At 36.4% G+C, this 24,388-nt stretch overlaps 1 protein-coding gene across 4 annotated transcripts in view; it reads right to left on the bottom strand.

Annotated features, from left to right (window-relative positions):
- Nucleotides 1-24,388, bottom strand: part of LOC113510740 (uncharacterized) — a 177,671-nt gene that overhangs the window by 75,172 nt on the left and 78,111 nt on the right. For 2 of the 4 annotated variants that reach the window (XM_052902454.1, XM_052902455.1), the window contains exon 4: nucleotides 9,413-9,483. The exons of the other annotated variants lie outside the window; for them this stretch is intronic. In XM_052902454.1, coding sequence (XP_052758414.1) covers nucleotides 9,413-9,422 — 10 coding nt within the window. In that variant the 5' untranslated portion in view covers nucleotides 9,423-9,483. The remainder of the gene's footprint in view (nucleotides 1-9,412; nucleotides 9,484-24,388) is intronic. 4 annotated transcript variants of the gene reach the window in all.

The following is a 24,388-nucleotide window of genomic DNA, read 5'->3' as shown; positions in this document are numbered from 1 at the left end:
AAAGAGAATCGAACTCGGGGAAGCCAAGTGCCTACCGTTACGCCACAGAGATCGTCCAAAAAAAAAAAAACTTTTGAAACAATTATAAATTATATAAAGTAAATTACACTCCGACTCTGGATCCAAATTTAATCAACCTTAATTAAGCTTCATTTGCTCTAATTTAAATAAAAAAAAAATACATGCTAAATACATAACTGATATGGATTAGTCTGTCATTCGAAATAGGGGAATCGCCAAGTATATAATACTTATCACTATGCTGACGTGTGTGTGTGTGTGTGTGTGTGTGTGTGTGTGTGTGTGTGTGTGTGTGTGTGCGTGCGCGCGTGTGCGTGCGCGCGTGTGCGTGTGCGTGTGCGTGTGCGTGTGCGTGTGCGTGTGCGTGTGCGTGTGCGTGTGCGTGTGCATGTGCGTGTACATGTGCGTGTGTGTGTGTGTGTTTGTGTGTGTGTGCGCGCGCGCGTTTGCGTTTGCATTATTTTTTAATTAAATAACAATTTAATTTACTTAAAAAGCTTTGCTTAAAGAAATCTCTTATTAAATTGATCTTAACATTATGTTTGTGTACAATATAGAATAAAAAGTTTTTGTATATCGCTAGCTGCGACAAATAGAATCAATTTCTGTACCGTTTATTTGCATTTCTGGAGACTATTATCAAGATTTATACGAAACGCAACGATATTCATACAGGAACAAATGTGGCCGTGTTAACACAAGTTCCCGTATATCCTCCCACCCATTAGTGTAGCTTACAAAGGATCCCCTGAGATAATCCGGCATTTGACTGACGCGTCACTATATCACCTCTGAGTGGTGTAGCGTGTACGATAATGGTACACTCACCCATTTTTGACGTTTATGAATTAATGTTCGCGTTATCAGATCTCATTATTTAATTCGTCTTTTTTTTTTCATTTATTCGTTTTGTAAGATAGTATCTATGGACAGAGAATAGACAATGGTTCGTGCCAGTTACTATACCGTACTGATTTACATGATTGTAAACCATTTTGCTTAAAGGAAAATACTCGTATATTTAAAATAATATCGTCGCATCTATATTTTTTTTTAACAGATGATAATGGAATGGTAACCCCACCCGCGCTATCGGTATACACCGGCAGGGCACCAGTGAAGGATGATAGGTGAGGATGAAGTAGGTTAGTTAGCCCATCGTGACGAATTCAACAAGAATTGTTCATAATGGTTTCCAGGGGGAACCACGTGGAGGTCGACCTAATAAGGCATATTGCTAGCAATGGGGCTGTCAAACTCCATTACTAACAATCCCTTTCCCCCGTCACATCTATATTGTAAATCTGATAATCTTTTTTCGCAATTTGAGATATTTTTCTTGTTATATTAACTAACGTTCCGCCTCGGGTTCACAGGGGTATGTAGACAGAAATATAAATTAGCATTTTATATTAAATTTGGCCGTGTGGTTCCAGCATAGAATAGGCCACTTTCTTTTCCATGGGTGTCGTAAGAGGTGATTAAGGGGTCTTAATGGTCGAGGGATGGGCAGCGGTGCTCCTATTCATTACTAAAACAAACATCACCAAAATCTAACTGCGATTGCCAATCCGCTTACCAAGCTTGGCGACTACTGATCAAGCTCCGGATAAACGGAGGCCTATGTTAATCAGATAACGGCTGATATGATGGTGATAATGAAGCACTTCCATTATATTCTGAAAACATTCTGTCATATAAAGTAGCCATATTTTTTTGCCAAATTTATAAAGTAAATACCCTGTATGTCTACTTATTAAAAAGAAATTTAATATTAGAAATAATATAATTTATACAAAATAATCCATTAATTAGATATTCATGATTCAGTTTCAAGAAAATAAAAAGTAAAATCTATATAAAAGATTATTTTAATAATTAGTATGCTTTATTACTTGCTGCCAAATTAAGATTATATTTTTTTGTAATTTAACGTCTTTATAATAAATAAATTTAATACTGAAAATAAATATTTAAGATTTGACTTTTTGAGGTAAGTTTTCCGGTAATTAATTAATAATTAAAACTTAAACTTTTTTAATTAATTATTTAACAATGCACACGACCACTTTCTAATATAATACAGCTCGCCACCGACAGGGAGTTCTCCCCCATACCTTAGCGCCTCCACGAACTCTTACGTTATGGAACTAACTCCCTAACGAAGTATTTACAAAAGACATAGGGTTTATAAAAAAAGGGTAAAGGGATTTTCTCTGGATTGACTTACGTTTAATGCCCCTGATATTGCAGGCGTTCATAGGTTACGGTAACCACTTACCATCAGGTGGATATATACATGTTTGTTCAGTGATACAAAAAATAATTTTAATTAATTAACTAAAGTTTATTACATTAATTATTTAAATTTTATTTCAATAATTAATTAATTAATTAATTGTTTAGTAATTTATAGAAATAGCATAACAACTTATCGTGTCAAAGGTCTTAAGATCTCAAGGGTCTCTAAAATTTAACTACGAGTACCTAGTCCTGAAACAATCAAATAGATTTGTTTACAAAACAAAATTATAGCGAAAGTTTGTGAAGATGTTTGTTACGTCTGAATGGCTGAACGGATTTCAACGAAATATCTCTCTCTCGAGTAAAGATGAGGGTTATAGGAAGTGAAATACAACAGACAAATAAAATTTATCACGTAAAAAATAGCCTCCGGGAAAGTAAACATTTGCCGTGCGGTTATCGAGCCTTTTTTGCCGTTTCGTTTCCCCCATATTGTTTTTAATATAATATACACATTTTGAATTTCACTTAAAAAAATAAATCATGCCTCAATTTTGCAAATATTTCTCTTAACGGATGATAATAGAATGGTAATCCATTCTGCGCTATCTTTATACGCTGGCGGGGCACCAGTGAGGGATGATAGGTGAGGATGAAGCAGTTCAGTTTGCCTATCGTAACGAATTCAACAATAACAAGAATCGCTTGGAGGTCGTTCTGATATAATATACCCTATATTGCTATCAATAGGGTCGCTAACTGTTCGTCTAACTAACGATCCGTTTTCCCTTTGCAAATATTGTTTAACTACCAGATTACCTACTTTATACTAGGAGAAGACTATAAATATAGGGGGAAAAAGGGGGAAAATGCCATGTCATTCTCTACCAAGTAACCATTAGATAAAAATAGCAAGTGTATGAAGGGCAGATGTAGTGAAAAATATATATCATATTTTTACATACTACAATAATTATAAAATATTTTTTTAGTGTTATACGCAGAACACAATAGAAAAGTCGTTTGCTTGGGCACCTCTGTTCCATTCGTGTTTTTACCGTGAAGCAGTTGTGTTTGCATGGCTGTGTTTCGGCATGTATGGCAGTGAATTTACAGGGTACAAAGAATAACACCTGAGTCCTCAGGAATGGCAACGCTTGGGGGTATCATGGACGAAACAGTGTACTCTGTTATGTCCGTGGTACTGCTCATGTCTATAGACCACGGTTACCACTTTCCATCAGGCCCACGTTCTACGGCCCACGTCAGCTTATTTGTCTACGTTGCATAAAACAAAACACTTTCAAATAATCCTATATATTTGACCATTTCTCCATGAATAAAGTAATACTTTGACAAAAAAAAATGTTAACGCTTTTTTCATAGTTTCGTAACATATGTTACAGACGATGTGAATTTCAAGTTACCTCGATCTACTTAAAAGAAAATAGGCGATTCCGGGCACCTGCTTTAGATATTAACAGAATATAAAATGGATGCTTCTTTCATATTTTTTTATTCATTTTATCTAATGTATTCGTACTTGGAATTCTTTATTACATTTCTTTCTAGTTAATTTAGATGTTAATTAATTAAACTAGTCAAGTTATAAAGAATAGAGATAAATAGAGACTTCTAGAATAATATAATATTCTATTCATAAATGTAATTAACATTAGTGGTCTCGATTATTCTGTTTTTAATTAGTAAAATTCTAAAAACTAAATTGTAAGGTTCATTCATTCGCTCGTACAGAGTAACGTACAATAGAATAGAAATATTTCTTATTTAAATAGACCCTTTGAAAAGATCTTAGGAGTCTTTATCTTTTATGATTCATTCGAATTCAGAACCTTTATATATATATATATATATATATATATATATATATATATATATATATATATATATATATATATATATATATATATATATATATATATATAGTATATAGTATATAAGTGACTACCGCCGCCCATGGTCACCCACAACACCTACGGCATTGCAGGTGTGCTGCCGGCCTTTTAAAAAGTAATATGCTCTTTTCTTGAAGGTTATGTTGTCGTATCGGTTCGGAAATACTGCTGCTGGCAGTTAATTTCAAAGAGTGGTTGTGCATGGGAGAAAGTGCCTTGAAAAACGCACGGTGGAGGACCGTCACTCGTCCAGATGGTTGGGATGAAATTTTAGTTTATACACTCTTTATTGCACTAAAACATACAGAAATTATAACAATTGGTAATAATGAAGCAAAGGTGAACTTACGTCTAAAAAGAGATTTCATTTATCTATAGCAAATTTTTTAGGGGCATCTAGTCATAAATTAAAAACTTATCAAGCTGTACAAAGTACACTTTAAGTACACCAAAGTCGCATCTTTCTTATATTAAGATATAGTATAAAAATTAAACATATTAAATTATAATGTAAATAAATTCATTAATTGATTGATTAAAATAAACACCTATAACCAGCGTGTAATTTGTAATTTTTCCTTCCTTTTCTGTAGGTGTCGTAAGAGGCTACTAAAGGAACTTAAAGCTCGAGGGATGGCAGCAGCATCCCTCTTAAAACATCACCCTAGCCTGCCAAGCATGGCAACTACTGGTAAAGCTCCCCTCATCGGGAAAGCTTGTTCAGCAGTAGGCAATCAACAGGTGATATAATAGTAATAATGAATTTGTAATTACTTGATCTCTTGATGACATCAATTATACTGGGGGATAGGGATTATTGGCAATAGAGTTTGACAGCCCCATTGCTAGCAATAGGACATCTATTTGGACGACCTCCACGTGCTTCCCCCTGGAAACCATCGTGAACAATTCTTGTTGAATTCGTCATGATGGACTAACTGACCTGCTCTATCCTCACCTACCATTCTTCACTGGTGCCCTGCCGGTGTATACCGATAGTGCGGTGGGGTTACCATTTTAAAAAAAAACATCAATTATACTGAACACCTTTATTATTGAATGGCCAGCAATTTAAATTGTGTCGCGTCACAGAGTAATTTATTACTTTATTCACGTTTATAAATTGACATCTCTCTAAATGCTTTAAAATAAACATCGTTTCGCATTCAAGCGGCGAACAGGGCGCGTAGATTTTCAGCCGTCACTCGCTCGCAGCGGTGACAAATTTAGTCGTTACGCGCCATCTCGCGGAATAATAATGATATCTCTTTTTGATTCTAACTTTCGTCAGACATTACTAAAATACAAAATTATGTTTGGTAAAGAGATATTTTATTACTGATAACTGGAGCAATTATCAATAGATCGTCTTAGAATGTCTAACTAATACATTCCATTGTGACATTTTATAATTAAAATTGTGTTCCACAAAAAAAATATTACATGAATTGTTAAAGGATTTTCAATAAGTATACCATATTACGAAAAAGAGTTTTACTGCTAAGCTTTTAAATAATATTTGGGTAGAAAAAATAGTAACAATAAGTATTGTTAATTATTAGAAAATTTTAATAAATAATTTAAACAAAAAGGTCATTATTAGAGTATTCGGACACTTCCCAAAGGTTGACTGGGAGAGAATGCTTTTAGAATTAACCTCGTAAACATACATTTAATAAATAAATAAATAATTCATAATTATCATCGCAATTGGTCTAATTAGTTAAAATTTTATTTTTGGTCATATATTTTTATCTTTTTGGGAACTTTCTAAAATATTACCAGTATTTTTTAATATCTTATGTCAATTCTGGAATTCTTTTTGCAATGACTAAGGTCCCCTTCATGTTGGTCACATATTAGTCACAATTATAATTTAAATAATATCAACTATGACCTAATTTTTAAATATAAAAATAAAAATTGCAACATTATAGATTTCTTTTATTAAATCAAATAAAATAAAGTAATTAATTTGCATATATAAAATATCATAAAGGATTATAATAGTATAGCATTTATTCTGCGAAATCAGCCCGTATACAGGCATGCAAAATACATTTTAATTGACAAATTTAATATAGATATTATTGGAATTAAATAGAAAAAACCCTATTAATATAATAAACCAGCGGGGGGAAAGGGATTGTTAGTAATGGAGACTAAAAATCCCATTGCTAGCAATATACCCAACCAGGTCGACCTCCTCGCGGTTCCCCCGGAAACTATCATGGTTAATTCCTGATGAATTCATCATGATGGGCTAACTGGCCTGTTTTCATTCTCATCTATCACCCTTCACTGGTGCTCCGCCAGCGTATCCCGTTAGCGCAGGCGGGGCTACCATACCATTTTCATCCACCAAAAAAAAAAAAAAAAAATATAATAAACCAGCTGACTCCGCCAATTTCGTATCGCTTTACAGCCGATTCTTAAATTATTTGTTTTTTTTTTTTAGTATTTATTCTGATATTCGTTGTGTGTATTAGTTAAACGAATGTTACTATCATATAAATATTGACAAATATTGACATCAATATTTATACGAAACTAACGTCACTCGATTGTTTTGCCTTCCCGAAACCTCTCTCCTAACACTTGAACTTTATGGGTATGGTATTAAAGTTCAAATTGACTTTTAAGTATTGTTACGAATCGCTTATATAGGAGTAAAGAAAAGTGTTTTTACACTTTTTCTGGAAATTTTTAAATTTTTTTCTCTCTGTAACCCATAACCATCCTCGTACTTCAAGGAATATTTTAAAAAAGAATTAGTGACATCGGTTCAGATGTTTTCGAGATTTGCGCTTAGCAACACATTCAGCGATTCATTTTTATATTATAGACGTAAAAAATTCTAACAAACGGTGGACGGATTTACATATTTTTGTTACTATTTTACGCAAAAACTACAAAACAGATTTGAATGAAATTTGGTACAAGAGTAGGCTATATTTTAACTTAATATATAGAATATTTAATGTAGTGATTTACGTGGAAGTCTAGTCTTAGTCTAGGAATAGGGTACAGAAGAATAACACCTGAGTCCTCAGGAATGGCAACACATAGGAGGTATCATGGGCGAAACAATATACTCTGTTATGTCCATGGTAGTGCTCGTTTGCCATTCTAAGTTGTATTAAAAAAAAAGATCAAAATTTAATTTCACAAGAAATAATTAGAAATATATGGTCAATTCGTCATGGTCGTAGAATACTGACGGATCTTTATATGTAATATTCGTCAGATCCGTCAGTATTCTACGACTAGGACGAATTGACCATTTTAAATTGCATAAAAAAATATAGAATACTGCAATAAAAATATGTGGTTGTTACATCAATTTGTTACATCCAACGTTCATTAAAATGAACATCAAATCCTTTTGTGAGGCAAGATCTCTTACTAATGAAAAAGATTTATCAAAGACATTTCATACAATGGTTTCCTTTTGTCTTTAATTTCTATAAGATGTCGCGTTCTTTAACAATACCATGAAATGATCTATTAAATAATTATAATTGAACACTCTTTATCTTCGAATGTAAAATGTATTCTTATAAAGGATAAACAAAAATATAGCTTACTCGATGGTATATGGTTATTTTTGAATTGTGTTTATGGGAGTTTACTACTACTACTGTTATTCTACACATTCTAAATCTTCGACCAAACAATAAGATGCAGAATTCTTCTACAAGGTAAGATTTTTTTTAAAAAATCTATATATATATATAGTCTATTTATAGAGCTACCAGAGGGAGACTTTGTACAAAAGTCGATTGCTTGGGTACCTCTGTCCCATTTGTGTTTCAACCGTGAAGCAGTTGTGTTTGCATAGCTGTGTTTCGGTTTGAAGGGTGGGATATGGCGTGAATTTACTGGGTACAGAGAAATAACACCTGAGCCCTCAGGAATGGCAACCATGGGGGGTATCATGGACGAAACAATATACTCTGTTATGTCCATGGTACTGCTCGTTTGCCATTCTAAGTTGTATTAAAAAAAAAGAACAAAATTTGTATTTCACAAGAAATAATTAGAAATATATGGTCAATTCGTCATGGTCGTAGAATACTCACGGATCTTTATATGTAATCTTTGTCAGATCCGTCAGTATTCTACGACTATGACGAATTGACTTTTAAAATTTTTAAATACCGAAAAAGCATTAATAAGCAGGAATTCCAAAGTAAATTTTATTATCATAGAATTACATCAGTAATTCGAGTGGTCGAATATAATTTATTTTTATTTTTTAATACATTGTTTTTGTGCTCTTGGAAAATAAGATTTTTTTATTTTATTTTTAAGGGCTTTCACCTTTTTTAGGTACCCCTTTGTATTCTGAACTGATTTCTCAGTAGAGATTTTATCTACTTTGCCTACTCACGAAAAGAGAGGAATTAATAGACATCAATAATATTTCTTAATATTACAGAAACAAATTCCGCCTCTAATGTACGCACACTGCCTGCTGGTAATTAACGCTCTTTCCACTCAAGGTTTGCTGGAAGAGAACTCTTACAGAATTAAGCTCGCCTGTTGTATACCTTTATTTAATATAAATTATATCATTGTAATTTTTTGTGTACAATTAAGTCTAAATAAATAAATAAATAAATAAAAATAATATACAGAAATGTTTAAAAATTTATGATTTAGTTTCAACAAATACAGAGTGAATGACTTCATATATAGTCTATTTAGGTAAAGATAGCGCACGCATACTCCTTTTTCCATCGAGTTAAATTAATAAATTAAGTTAAAATGAATTTAATTCATACATACATACATACATATCTGTCTCGCCTGTCTCCCATTAGGGTAGGCAGAAACAATGGAACGCCAAATGCTTAAATGAATTTAATTCAATATCTAATTATCAAAATTTCCTTTATATAATTACAATATTTTTTATTAACCAATTTATAATATGATATTATATTAGTGTAAGATATTGAAACGAAGGTGCAATCCATATTAACGTTTGCTGAAAAATATCCAAGTTAAGACACGTACGTGAGAACAAACTGTCGTTATCTGACGAGATATAAATGGGGGCAGCGTGCGAGGGACATACTACGACATGACAGACACAAGATGGTGACAATTAGTTTCGAAATGTCAGAGGTGGTATATTTGCTATTAACTCGAATTTATATTTTTCTCGACAGATATGATACTCCTATTTTTAAGCTAATTATATCTAATCATTAAGTATAACTTACCATATCCCATTGCCAGTTTATTTCTGGAAACAACACTATTTTCGTACTTTTTTTTAACTGGAAATCAGTACCTGAAAAAAATAAAACGTCAATCAATAATAGAAATTTAAAAGATTTTTGTGTAAAACTTAAAAGACACATTGAAAGTTTCTGAATGAAAAAACCGGACAGATACCATATCAAAAATTTTAAATTATCGTAAGTAGATAAGTAGTAAATAATATTACTTGGTACACTAACTCAAGCGTGTATGTTCAGTCTTACGTTAAATATTACTAAACAGAAAAAATATTTGTACGCTTTTATATGCCGCATCCATTAACAAGTATGCCTTTAATATACCCAGTGCTATCTCTCAGATGGTCCAGTGTAAATGGACTAAATAATATGAACAAGGTACACACACTTAACACAAATGTTACCTCTAAGTATGTAAGTACATATTTGTCTATTATTTTTTCAATGTATATTTCTTGACGAAACTAAATATTTTCTTTTTATGCGACAGAGGTACCCAAGCAAATGACTTTTTTACAATGTTTCCCTCTGGTATATCTTATTATTTGTTTTATGTGGAACAAATTTTTGAAATAAGGACCCATCAACTCGTTTTTCTTTCATGTATATTCATAGAGTATAAATATGGATAAACAAAACTCTGTATAACATAAAACTCTGCACTCAATTGTTCTTGGTACCATTTGCAATGCTAATAAGCCACAGGGCCGGACTAAACCACTTTGGAGGGCCCTAGACGCTGCTAATTTATGTATACTCTGTTTTCTCTTATTTATCATTCGTTTAATAATAATATAGATATATAAATAGATTTAACACATAATTTTAAACAACTTCCGAAAGGTCCAATCAAATCTAATCATTTATTTGCACTAAATGGTTGCATTTAAATAAAGGCACAGCAATAAAAATAAAAAGATACAACAAAAAGATTTATTAATTCATCATTAATAATATACATTTGAATTTCTTTATTACCTTATAGCGTATAAACGGCTTAACCAATTACTATTTACCAGAGGGAGACTTTGTACAAAAGTCGATTGCTTGGGTACCTCTGTCCCATTCGTTTGCATGGCTGTGTTTCGGTTTGAAGGGTGGGATATGGCGTGAATTTACTGGGTACAGAGGAATAACACCTGAGTCCTCAGGAATGGCAACGCATGGGAGGTATCATGGGCGAAACAGTATACTCTGTTATGTCCATGATACTGCTCATGTCTATAGGCGACAGTTACCACTTTCCACAGGTGGGCCGTCAGCTTGTTTGCCATTCTAAATTGTATAAAAAAAACTATGAAATTTAGTATACGCGTACTATATAGAATGGAAAAGATTATAAGCTGGCTTTTTACTTCAATCAGTCGACATATATAAGTCACGCGATCAAAGTTGTGGATAAAAGCTAGAATAAAAACTTCTTGTGTTGATCTCATATTAATTTAGTAACTATTTATGCTGCCCTTTTTCTTTGCTAAGTAATATTACTTATTCACTTTATGATATTGTTGTCTGGTTTTAGTCAATTTTATCAAAAACCCATCAGATTTTGATCTATCATCACCTTCTGAGTTATTTGCGTCAGTAATTCCTGACATTTTCGTACAGTCCCGGCATAGAATAGACCGCTCTTTCTTTTCCCGCGGGTGTCGTAAAAGACGACTAAGGAAGGGCGAGTGATGGGTAGCGTCTCTCTTAAACCATCTCTAAAGCCTAACTGCAAATAAATTACTTGCCAAGCGCACCGGAAAACCCCGCCAAGGAAGAGGCTTACGTTCAGCAATGAACAGTTAAGGGTTAAAATGATGATATGATGATTTATAGGTACTGTATACTTGCTAAGATATATCTCCGACTCTGTTTCTTCTGCATATCAATGATATGTTACAGATAAGTAATATTCATTGCTATGCAGACGACAGTACAGGAGATACATTATATACCGGTCATGCAAAGATCTCGCGGGCACATACCGATGAGTGCCGGAATAGACTTGTGTCTGAAATCGAAACTTCACTCCATCAAGTTTTGATCTGGGGTGAACAAAATTTTGTCCAATTTAACCCCAAAAAGACACAAGTCTGCGCGTTTACCGCAAAAAAGACGCCGTTTGACGTATCTCCTCACTTTCAGGGCACTTCCCTTGATAAAAAGTCGAGTCTAGGAATTCTGGGCGTTGATATATCTTGCGACGTCCAGTTTTGCGGTCATCTGGAGGAGAAGGCTAAGATAGCTTCCAAAAAGTTAGGAGTGCTCAACAGGGTGAGAATATATTTCATGCCAGAACACCGCCTGAAATTATAAAAAGCCCAAGTCAGGCCGCATATGGAATACTGTTCTCACCTGTGGGCAGGAGCGCCACAGTACCAACTCCTTCCGTTAGACCGCATTCAAAGTCGGGCGGCTCGAATTATCGATAGTCAACGCCTTACTGTCCGACTTGACCCACTGAAACTGCGCAGAGATGTTGCATCTCTGTGCATCTTCTACCGAATTTAGCATGGGGAGTGTTCTGAGGAATTGTTCGGATTGATACCTGCTGCTGATTTTCACCACCGTACAACCCGCCACAAACTAAAGTTTCATCCCAATCATCTGGACGAGTGGCGGTCTTCCACCGTGCGTTTTTCAAGGCACTTTCTTCCACGCACAACCATTCTTTGGAATCAGCTTCCAGCAGCAGTATTTCCGAACCGATACGACAACATAACCTTCAAGAAAAGAGTATATTGCTTTTTAAAAGGCCGGCAGCACACCTGCAATGCCGTTGGTGTTGTGGGTGATCATGGGCGGCGGTAGTCACTTACCATCAGGTAAGCCGCGTGCTCGTTTGCCCCCCGTGTTGTAAAAAAAAAAAACTGTGATCTTTTTTTTATATAAAACCAGCTATACTCCGCGAAATTATTCACGTGAATCAGTACATCTTATGTGCTGAGTTAAAATATAACCTACTCGTATACTAAATTTCATTCAAAGCCATTTAGTAGTTTTTACATGAAAGAGTAACAAACGTCCACCCATAGTTACAAACCTTTGCAATTATAACATTATTGGGATAGAATTATAACACTTTTTCTTTTAACATTAGTTTTAAATATCGAACGAAACAAATTCATTACATAAATCATTTAACATTTAAATGTGATTCAAAATTAAAAGGAATTAATTAAGGAGATTATAAATTCAAATGAGTTTGGAACACAAAACTTGATGGCAAAGAACATTTGTGATTAACACAAGATGACCCTTCTCAAAATCTGGATAAACTCAATGCGTGGCTGGAATAATAAACTGAATTTGGCAGAGCGTAGCAGCGAGCAGTGCCAAATGGTACGACAATAACACTATTCTCCTAGATGGAAGTCATATCCTATGGAATGAATTTTTTAAGTTACTTTCCACTGTTTTTGGGTGTATACTTCTATTGTTTTTCTTTAGTTTCAAATTGTTTTTATGTATTTACAAATAAGCTGACAGTCATCAATCTCTGTTCTAACGAAAGAAAGACTCGTGTTTCACCTCGAAACGAGGCATCTTCAGGCAAATTAATAATAATTTATTAATTTAATTTAGAGGTAAAATACATGTCGCAACATGTGCGTATACTGAATAACGGTCAGAGATTGATGATGACAAAAGTGTTACGGGCTGATATCTTCAACAGATAAAGTACAGAACAGACAGAAAAGTAGCTCAATTGCCTGGCTTTATCTGGCAAATAAATTAAAATTTTAGATAAAAAAAAAAGCCGTTGACAGATTCGATGCAATTTAAAAGGTTGTCCGTTAACACATAAAAAAGGAAACTTACGTTTCTTAAAGTAAGCGAATTGACAAATCCTGGGGCACCTCCAGTATTGCCATCTATCGCTTCACTAATTATTTCTCAAATGTTGGTAACACGCATACTAATGGTAAAAGAATTAAACAAAACTACTCTAATCAATCAACCAAAGGAGACTTTGTACAAAAGTCGTTTGCTTGGGCACCTCTGTCCCATTTGTGTTTATACCGTGAAGCAGTTGTTTGCATCGCAGTATTTAGATTTGAAGGGTAAGATATGGCAGTGAATTTACAGTGTACAGAGGAATAACACCTGAGTCCTCAGGAATGTCAATCATGAGCGAAACAGTACATTCTGTTATGTCCATGATACTGCTCATGTTTATAGGCGACGGTTACCACTTTCCATCAGGTGGGTCGTTAGCTTGATTGCCATACTAAATTGCATAAAAAAAAAACAATGGTATGTACATTCACAAAATAAAACTTAGTTCAGTCAAATATTTAGTAATCTGATGTCATAGTCCCAAAAACTTCAGCGGACCGAGAATCTCTTTCCTTTATAAGTAGCTTAAAAATCAGGCACAGGTCTCGAATCACACGTAGTCTCAAACAACGTGTTTGTACTAAGGTTATATATGCTTCCAACTACTAAAAAGCCATTGGGAGCCCTTTAAGGGAAGTAAAACTAGCAAGATAGTAGATAACACACGGATTTTACGGTTCACAGCACTGTGCCCTCAAGTGACGAAGTGACTACGTGCTCAAATATTTGAAAATACAGAGTTACGTATTTTCTGCCCATCCTATTCAGAGACAGGAATGATACAGATTGTGCATTACAGGTTTTTGTATTTTGTGCACGAAAAATTATTAATTCACTTTTGTGCCACCTGCCCATTTCTATCTGTTATCCTTTAACCAAAGGTTGTCTGTAAGAGATCGCCCTAGCGATAAGACCGCCTTTTGTACCTTTATGTGTATATTTCAATCTGTACTTACGCTACTGGGTTTCACTTGAATACTTCATTATTATTGTGTATTTTTTTATGGTGCAATAAAGAGTTAAATAAATAAATAAGTGCTTTTAAACAAGGAGGAAACAAATATAAAATCAAACATAACCGGTACACAATACCTTTTTCTCACTTGAATAAAAAAGAATGAATGTAAGCAAGACAAATTTCAAATATAAATCATGTTAACCACGTAACTGTCTTGAACAAAAGACGAAGGAAACATACGTAAAACATAAGAAAACGATTTGGAAAGGGAGTTAAGGAAATATATGGAAGCTTTATCCCTAAAAACTACGCACTAAGCTGGGGGAGACTTAAAAAATTCAATCCCGCGAGTTTGTAAGTTTCGCGTAACGGTGCCCAGGTGGGCCGTCTTATTTTGCCACTGTTGAGTCGAACCTAACGAAATAAATACGATGCGGTCAATCGAATTGGTAATCTAAATCGAAAGTCCCTTACTATTGGTACTTAGATTATATAAATAGAAAGAAAGAAAGAAAACATTTATTGACAACAACAAAAAGTACATAAATTATGAATTAAAAAACAAAAAACTTTACATTTATTATTGCCAACGTGGTCACCACTCAGCATGTGCTGCAGCAATTTAATTGCTACATTGCGCTGATATTCTGTGGTGCCCATACGTGACATTACGAACGACGACAGCAAACATATATATATATATATATATATATATATATATATATATATATATATACATACACATATATACACATACATATACACACACACACATATATATATAAATAATATCTCAATATACATGTTTCGTGATAAGCGGGTCAACTTTTTCATACAATTTTGCTTGAAAAATTTCTGCACCTTATTTATGCGTAAAAACTCATTTTATTTATTTAATAATTAAATACAGATATGTCAAGATACATTATGTGCGTAAAAATAGAACATTTGTAAAAAAAACAAGTCAGCTAATTAGCTGACAAAATATTGACCCGTTTTTTAAACTCGATGCTCTATCTATACAATCTAAGTAGGGGAAATTAATTCGATATCAAATCGTGCACTTTGGTTTTTTTAATAGATCATAATGGAATGGTAACGCCGCCTACGCTATCGGTATACACTGACGGGCCACCAGTGAAGGATGATAGCTGAGGATGAAAAGGCAATTCAGTTAGCCCATCGTGACGAATTCAACGATAAATTTGTTACGATAATTTCCAGGTGGAACTGTGTCGAAGTCGACGTGATAAGGTATCTTGATAACATATGTATATATGTATGGGGACTAACCTCCCCATTACTAATAATCCTTTCCGTTATCACAATGTTACCACAGTATAAGTAATACTACTATAGAACTTGGGCTGTATTTTATTTAAAAAAACTGTGCAAATCCGGGGCCGGTTGCTAGTAAAATATGTAGCTGATTTTCCTGTAAAACGTAATTAAAAAGTTTATATCAGACCAAAGGGAATCATCGTTATGCATATAGTTAGCTAAACTCTTAGGTATTTAATTTCCTAAGACGAGGGAAGGTGGAGTTTTTTTAATAACCCTTTCAATTCTTAGAAAGTTCCCTTTTAAAGTAAATATTGCTCTAAGAAGTTGATATTAAGGACCCAGAAAAATGTATGTTTTACTTACAACATTGATCTTTTACGTTCTTTTGTAGCGGAAATAAAAATCGACAAGTGTGAGTTGAACTTACATAGCGAGGGTTCTTTGAAATTATAATGTTAATTATAGGATTCTGTAGTTAAATAACTCAAAACGAAATGTGGGAAGAAATTGTTAGTAACGCGGACTACCAGTCCCATTGCTTGCAATATACCCTTGTCAGGTCGTCATTCACGTGGTCCCCCCTGGAAACTATCATGCTGAATTCCTGGTGTATTCATCACGATGAGCTAACTGATCTGCCTTTTCATCTCACCTATCATCTCTCACTGGTGTCCCGCCAGCGTATACCGCTGGCGCAGGCGGGGAAACCACTCTATAAAAAAGTCACCCATTACAAAAAACTCAAAACAGAATTGACCAAAATACTAATAAAATATTGTCGAATTGAGAATCACCCACTAAAAGGAGCAAGTTCTCTATTCATTTTTATTTTTATACTAGCTTTCATCCGAGACTTTGTCCGCGTGACGGGATATTTACACTGGCAGGGATAAAAAGTAACCTATGTCCATCTCCACTCCATATAAACTACCCAAAGGTTGTCTGGAAGAGATTGCTTAAAAATAAGACCGCCTTTTATACTACACTACACGTATTGAAAATTGTTCAACAAATCCTGTTATGTTGGTGCAATAAAGTGTTAAATAAATAAATAAAAATAAAAGTTTAAAACATAAATTTAACACAATTATAGTTTAAAAAATAAAACTATAATTGTGATGATCCATTGTTACGAAAAAATACGCACAAAAGTAAACTGTACGACTTCTTATAAAGTCTTAGATGAAACTATTGTAAGTAGTTACAGTGATAATTTTTATCCTCCAGATCCTTTATACCTCTTTTTAGTAACAAAACTCTAGTGATATTTTGTAAAAGAGACGTCTGTACATTTCTCTATCAATCTTAGAAAAGGTGAGCCATTTTTATCCTACAACACCTGAGGTGACACATTGACAGGCATTTATTTGGGAAAATAAAGGCTGATATTCGTATCGTATAAGATATTCTGTTCTACATTACTATGAAATATTGAAATTCAATATAATATCTTTTTATCTAATATATTAATTTGGTATTCATACAAAAAAAAATTGATAAAACGAGCCAAAAATATCTTCAACTCTCTAGGAAAAGACTTTTTAACTGCTTCTGAAAGGAACTGTTTGACAATTTAATTGTATTTCTTTATGAAAAAAAAGCTAATATAAATAAAGTTTAAATAAGCTGATTAATTATGTTATATTTATAATTATTTATTTATTACATTTATTACATTATTCTTACCTGTACCTTTCCTGCACTAGATTACCTGCCAATTATTTTTTTCTCTCTAACTACACTAGGTTGTTTGGAAGAGATCTCTTTTAGAGATAAGCCTTCCTTTGCTGACAAGTTGTTAAACTAACCGCTGTATCTATTGTTCAAGTGAAATAAAGAATATATATATTAATTAAAATTTTATCAACAGCAGCGTCCCTCTTAAAACATCGACAAAGACTAACTGTGGTTGCCAACTTGCCTGCCAAGCATGGCAACTACTAACAAAGCTCCTCTTATGGAGGAGGCCTATATTCAGCTGTGGACAGTTAACAGCGAATATGATGATAATGTTGCTGTTTAAGTCTACAGGTGATGGCTACCATTTTCCACCAAGTGGGCCATTAGGTTATTCTAAAATAAATACTCTGCTCCAGGGGGAAAGGGATTGTTAGTAATGCTAGCAATACACCCTATCAGGTCCACCTCCACGCGGTTCCCACTAGAAACCATCGTGCTTAATTCTAGTGGAATTCGTCATGATGGGCCAACTGACCTGCTTGGCGGGAATGGGATTGTTAGTAATGGAGACCGAGCATCCCATTGCTAGCAATAAATCCAACCAGGTCGACCTCCTCGCGTTACCCCCTAGAAACTATCATGGTTAATTCCTGATGAATTCATCATGATAGGCTAACTGGCCTGTTTTCATTCTCATCTATCACCCTTCAATGGTGCTCCGTCAGCGTATCCCGTTAGCGCAGGCGGGGTTACCATTCCATTTTCACCCATAAAAAAAACTGACCTGCTTCATCCTCACCTATTATACTTCACTAGGGCCCCGTCAGCGTATATCGATAGCGTAGGTGGGGCTACCATTCGATTATCACCCTAAAAAAAAATACTCTGCTCCACAGTTTCTTAGTATCACTATCAGACTTTAGAATAAAGTGCCTCACTAAGAAAAATTCTCTCAAAATCAATTCGCTAAGCAAACGAAGCTAGCATCCGTTTCCAATTAAATTTATGTTGACGGAATCGTAAATTCAAATATTGATTGTAGGCTTTATTATTCCAAGAATAGATATCTAAAGATCTCTGTTTTCATTTCCGTGCTATTATATTGTATCATTGCTTCCTTTATCCATAATATCATAAGACACAACCACGGGAGTAAAATACGATACTGTAAAAGAGAAAAATCGTTACAAAAGTCGTTTGCTTGGGCACCTATGTCCCATTCGTGTTTCTACCGTGAAGCAGTTATGTTTGCATGGCTGTGTTACGGTTTGAAGGGTGGGATATGTCAGTGAATTTACAGGGTACAGAGGAATAACATCTGAGTCCTCAGGAATTGCAATTTATAGGGGGTATCATGGAGGAAAGAGTACACTCTGTTATATCCATGGTACTGCTCATGTATATAGGCGACGGTTACCACTTTCCATCAGGTGGGCCGTTAACTTGTTTGCTATACTAAGTTGTATAAAAAAAATCTATTGATCATGAAATCATATTGTAAAAATAACTACTTTGTGTTAACTTCATGTTTTTTTTTAATAGATGATAATGGAATGGTAGCCCCGTCTGCGCTTGCGTATACACGAGGCACCAGTGAGGGATGATAGGTGAGAATGAAAAGGCAGGTCTGTTAGCTTATCATGAAGAATACACTTGAAATTCAGCAGAATTATTTCCAGTGGGGATCTCGTGGAGGACGACCTGACAGGATATATTGCTAGCAATAGGACTAATAGCCCACATTGGTAACAATCCCTTTCCCCCCATAAACTTCAAGGTAACCGATTATCTGTAGTACTAGGAAGGCTATTTTAATTTCTATAAGTATGTATTTGCCAATACGAATCCTGTTTCATACAAGACAGGATCAGCCTAGTGTAGGAATCAATGTTAAAACTTTTTTTTTTTTTTTACAACACAGGGGGCAAACGAACATGATCACCCACAACACAGCATTGCAGGTGTGCTGCCGGCCTTTTAAAAAGGAATATACTCTTTTCTTGAAGGTTATGTTGTCGTATCGGTTCGGAAATACTGCTGCTGGAAGTTGATTCCAAAGAATGGTTGTGCGTGGAAGAAAGTGCCTTGAAAAACGCACGGTGGAAGACCGCCACTCGTCCAGATGATGGGGATGAAACTTTAGTTTGTGGCGGGTTGTACGGTGGTGAAAATCAGTAGCAGGTATCAATCCGAACAATTCCTCAGAACACTCCCCATGATAAATTCGGTAGAAGATGCACAGAGATGCAACATCTCTGCGCAGTTTCAGTGGGTCAAGTCGGACAGTAAGGCGTTGACTATCGATAATTCGAGCCGCCCGACTTTGAATGCGGTCTAACGGAAGGAGTTGGTACTGTGGCGCTCCTGCCCACAGGTGAGAACAGTATTCCATATGCGACCTGACTTGGGCTTTATATAATTTCAGGCGGTGTTTTGGCATGAAATATCGTCTCACCCTATTGAGCACTCCTAACTTTTTGGAAGCTATCTTAGCCTTCTCCTCCAGATGACCGCAAAACTGGACGTCGCAAGATATATCAACGCCCAGAATTCCTAGACTCGACTTTTTATCAAGGAAAGTGCCCTGAAATTGAGGAGATACGACAAACGGCGTCTTTTTTGCGGTAACCTTGTACTCATACAAATATACTTTAATATTAAATACATTTTTACTTTTTTTAATGACTCTATAACAATAATTAGGGTCTATTTCAATCATATTTATGCAAATAAATTAATATTATTATTTTTTAAATTTCACTAAAATTCTCATCTCCCCTCTTAAGGAGAGGAGATGGCAACTAACCCCCGGCAGAAGCACAGTCGGCCGGGGTTCAGGGCCCCAGGGAGAGAAACCGGCGTACAATGCGGGCAGAATCTAAGAGCACCGCTTTCTGCATCTTTCCCGGGAGTGAGCCGCCTCGGAATCCCAACCGTCTGAGATGTTGTTCCAGACTGGTTGGGATAAGACCGTTCACCGACATAACGATTGGGATGATTTCGGTAGATGTCACCCCCACATTTCGGTCACCTCGTGAGCCAGGTCGAGATATTTTCTCTTCTTCTCGGTTTCGGCTTTCACGAGGTTCTCGTCATGCGGTATGGTGACATCCACCAAAAACACCCTCGAGAGTGCCCGATCCATCACCACGATATCAGGTTTGTTCGCAAGAACGGTCCTGTCCGTGATGATGGATCGGTCCCAGTAGAGCCTTACGCTGTCGCTTTCGAGGACCGGCTGGGGCTCGTACTTATAGTACGGCAACCTCTCATTCGCGAGGCCGTACTTCAGAGCTAGCTCTTGATGGAGTATTTTGGCTACCTGGTTGTGCCTGTGCAAGTACTCAGTGTTGGCAAGAGCTGAACAACCCGAAAGCACATGTCTGAGTGACTCTCCGGGATGGCGACATGCCCGACAGATGTCCTCAGTGCCATCCTTCAGAATGTGCTTTCGGTAATTGTTCGTCTTAACCACCTGATCCTGTATTGCACAGACAAAACCCTCGGTCTCTCCGAAGAGATCACCGAACTGTAGCCAGTGCACGGAGGTCTTCGTGTTTACGTACGGCCCGTGAAGGGCTTTGAAGAACCTTCCGTGCAACTCCTTCTCTTTCCATACGGCCTCCCGCTGAGAGGTACCCAAAACTTCGGGTTTTCGCCAGTCCTCTTTAGCCAGAGAAAGAGGGGTGAATCCTTTGTCACATTCTATGACCTCTCTATGCAAACCCTCGTCTATTTTCTCCAGAAAATATGTCCTGAGGCTGTCAACCTCGCGGTTGTGCATGGTCTTAACACTTAACAAGCCTCGACCACCAGCCTTCCGCGGGATATACAGCCTCATGACTGACGATTTCGGGTGATGCATTCTATGGAGGGTCATAGTTGTGCGGACTTTCCGATCCAGGGCTTCGAGATCGGTTTGAGACCATCTGAGCACGCCAAAAGTGTAAAGGAGTACGGGTATGACCCAGCCGTTATAAGCTCGGATTTTATTGGCGCCCGACAAAGAACTTTTCAGTACTCTTGTAAGGCGCGCAAAAAATTCCTCGCGGACTGACTGTTTCATATCCGTCTCCTTCACACCGATGTTTTGTGACATGCCCAGATACCGGTATGTTTCAGCCTCGGAGAGGGTTTTAATATTAGAGGGATCTGTGGCGATCCCTTCAGTTTGAGTGACCCGTCCCCTCTGCACATGGAGGACCGCGCACTTGTCTATTCCGAGCGCCATCCTAATAGAGCTGCTATAATCGTTTACGATATTTAGCAGCTCCGTCAGGCGTTCGACGCTCGGAGCTAGCAGTTTCAAGTCATCCATGTACAGAAGGTGAGACACTCGTGTACCTCCTCTCCGATACTGAAATCCAGTCCCCGAATTCTCCAGCAAAGTACTGAGTGGATTCAGGGACAGGCAAAACCAAAGTGGACTCAAACAATCGCCCTGGAATATTCCCCTCTTTATCTCTATCCGGTCAGCGGTATCCGTCAATCGCTCGCCCTGGATAGTCAGGATCGTCGTCCACTGCCCCATGCATGCCTCCAAGAACACTCGAACTGTACCGTCGATCTTGTACAGCTCGAGTATCCTCCGGAGCCATGAATGGGGCACGGAATCGAACGCCTTTTTATAATCTATCCAGGCGGCGGAGAAATTCCGACGGTTCCGCTTGACCACGTGGCCAGCGACAGCATCAATGAGGAGCAGCTCCTTCGATCCGCGGCTACCGCCCCTGCATCCATTCTGAGCGCTAGATAGGATCTTATTCTCGTACACATGACGAGAGATCTTAGCGCTCAGAACGGATGTTAACGATGGATCCGCGGTATCGTCCGTCTTAGGAGCTAAATGAGTGATCCCGGTTGTAAGGAAGTTCGGAAGCGTCCTGTTTTCGAGGGCACTCTGGAATTGCACGGCTAAGGTCGCATGGCTGGCCGAGAACGCCTTTAACCAGTAGTGCTGCAATCCGTCGATCCCCGGACTTTTCCAGTTCGGAGCCCGACGGATCGCGGCAACCACGTCTTCCTCCGTAATAGCAATGGCGTTCATCGGCGTTATTCGAGCACATGCTTCCTCAACATCGTGCATCCATGCGCCCTCCTCATGTTCCACAGGTTCAGACCACAGCTGTCTCCAGAAGGCGACGAAATTGGCTGTTTCGGGTCTTTGTCCTGTGGGCTGTAGTTTTGGGCGCTCCAAGTTCCTATAAAACTTCCGTTGATCACTCATAAAGAGGCGATTCTGTTGATACCTCTCAACCCTCTCAGAGTACCGTCGGAGTCGCTTCCCCCATGCAGCGATCTTCTGCTTCAGTTCATCTATGCGCTCCGTAAGTTTGTGCCCGAAGTCCGGCTGGAACAGACGTACACCTGTCCCAGCAAAGGCCTCTTTTACGGAGCGCATAATTCTCGGGCGTGTGTTGCCCTCCCTGAAGCAGAGCAGTCTACCAATGAGGACTCTGGCCTGGGCGATCCGTCGTTCAATCCTTCTTTTCCAGGCTGGTTTCATATTATCCCTTTGGATATTACGTCCAGCCCGGGGCATTTTTGCGCCGGTATATCGGCATACTGCCAACGCAGCGCCAAACAGGATTGAACTCGTCTCTCCCAGGTCACCGCTGCCCTCAAGGTACTGAGGCAGCAGTCCATTTGTGGCCTCAATGGCATCCCGCGTCGCCACATTTAGATATATCCGGGGAAGCTTCGGTCTCTCTTCGAGGGGAGTTCTTCGGATCTCTAGAATCGCCTCGTCTAGTATGCTCCTCATATGCTCTATATCCTGGGAAGTTGTTCCGTCCGCATCCGCTTCTGAAAGCGTTTCGGCAACCACCTCTACGCTAGGTAGCACGTCTGAGATGGGTTGCTCTACGGTCGCGGAGTTTGCTTCTGGAACAACTTCACTTCGCAATCGTTCGAGTTCGGTCGCGCTAAACATACCAGAGCGCTGTATGTACCGAACTCTGTCGGCTAGGTTCTGTTCCGAGACGATTATTATAATTATTATTTTTATTTATTATTATTCTTAGACTTTATTATCTAATTAATTCATTTATTTATTACCTTACTATTAACGTACTTAATGTAAATAATTAACAAATAATATTATTTAAATTTATTACCTTATTATTATTATTATACTCTGGCTATGTATTAAAACTATTTTTTTTTTAATTTCATAACTACTTATCACCTAAAATTTAAAGAGCGTATAAACAAATCTATTTCGAAATCAATTAAATCAAAAAATCTTTTCAGTCGAGAAAGATATTTATGCGCATTGCAGGACTACCGTCAGTGAAAACAAAGTGCTTGATGGAGCGCAAAAAAGGCCATCGCTTACAATGTAATATATGATGATTCACACCTATTGACTTGTCAGTATGTTACTCTTTGATTTCCCATGACGATAATGAATACCATGTAGTCCCATGACGACAATAAATAATTCCCCAATAGATAAGGTATCTATTGAGGAATTATTTATTGTCCTTAATTGTTCTTTTAATCTCTAACCGATTTCGCGATTCGTTAATTAGGACTTTGTTTTCAGTTTATTTACTAGTTATGGATTATTCACATTATTTGATTTATTTACTTTACACTTTATTGCACCATTTATAAAATAATAAATACAGTTACTTATAATGAGAAATGATACAAAAGGCGGCCTTATCGGTAGCAATCTCTTTCAGACAACTTTTGAGTCCTCTACTCAATTATATATATATATATATATATATATATATATATATATATATATATATATATATATATATTTATATATATATATATATTTACTACTTTATTGCCCAGTCGTCTAAAAACTAAATATAATATATATTTATAAAATAATAATAGAATATTCTACAGTAATAGTAACAATTTGATTTTATTATTTCGACCTTATAAAAATTTAACTACATCGTAATTCTAAATCGTAACTAGAAATGCGTAAAAACCGATCGTGAATAAACTGCGAAATAGTCTTTATAACTCGAATGAAATTGTTAATTTCAGGCAGGTGTTGCTTTTTATATATTTCGCAATACACTAAACTATTTATTTATTATTGCAACACTTAAAGAATAATACTAAGATATATATATATATATATATATATATACTAGCTGACTCGGCAAACTTTGTTGTACCATATAAATTTTTTCGCGAACTATGCATGAAATTTTCTCGTACTACAATTATTATATTCG

Source organism: Galleria mellonella, unplaced genomic scaffold (genome assembly GCF_026898425.1).
Source record: "Galleria mellonella isolate WM207_F2 unplaced genomic scaffold, CSIRO_AGI_GalMel_v1 utg905, whole genome shotgun sequence".
Taxonomy (NCBI): domain Eukaryota; kingdom Metazoa; phylum Arthropoda; class Insecta; order Lepidoptera; family Pyralidae; genus Galleria; species Galleria mellonella.
This window is presented reverse-complemented; position numbering and strand designations above follow the sequence as displayed.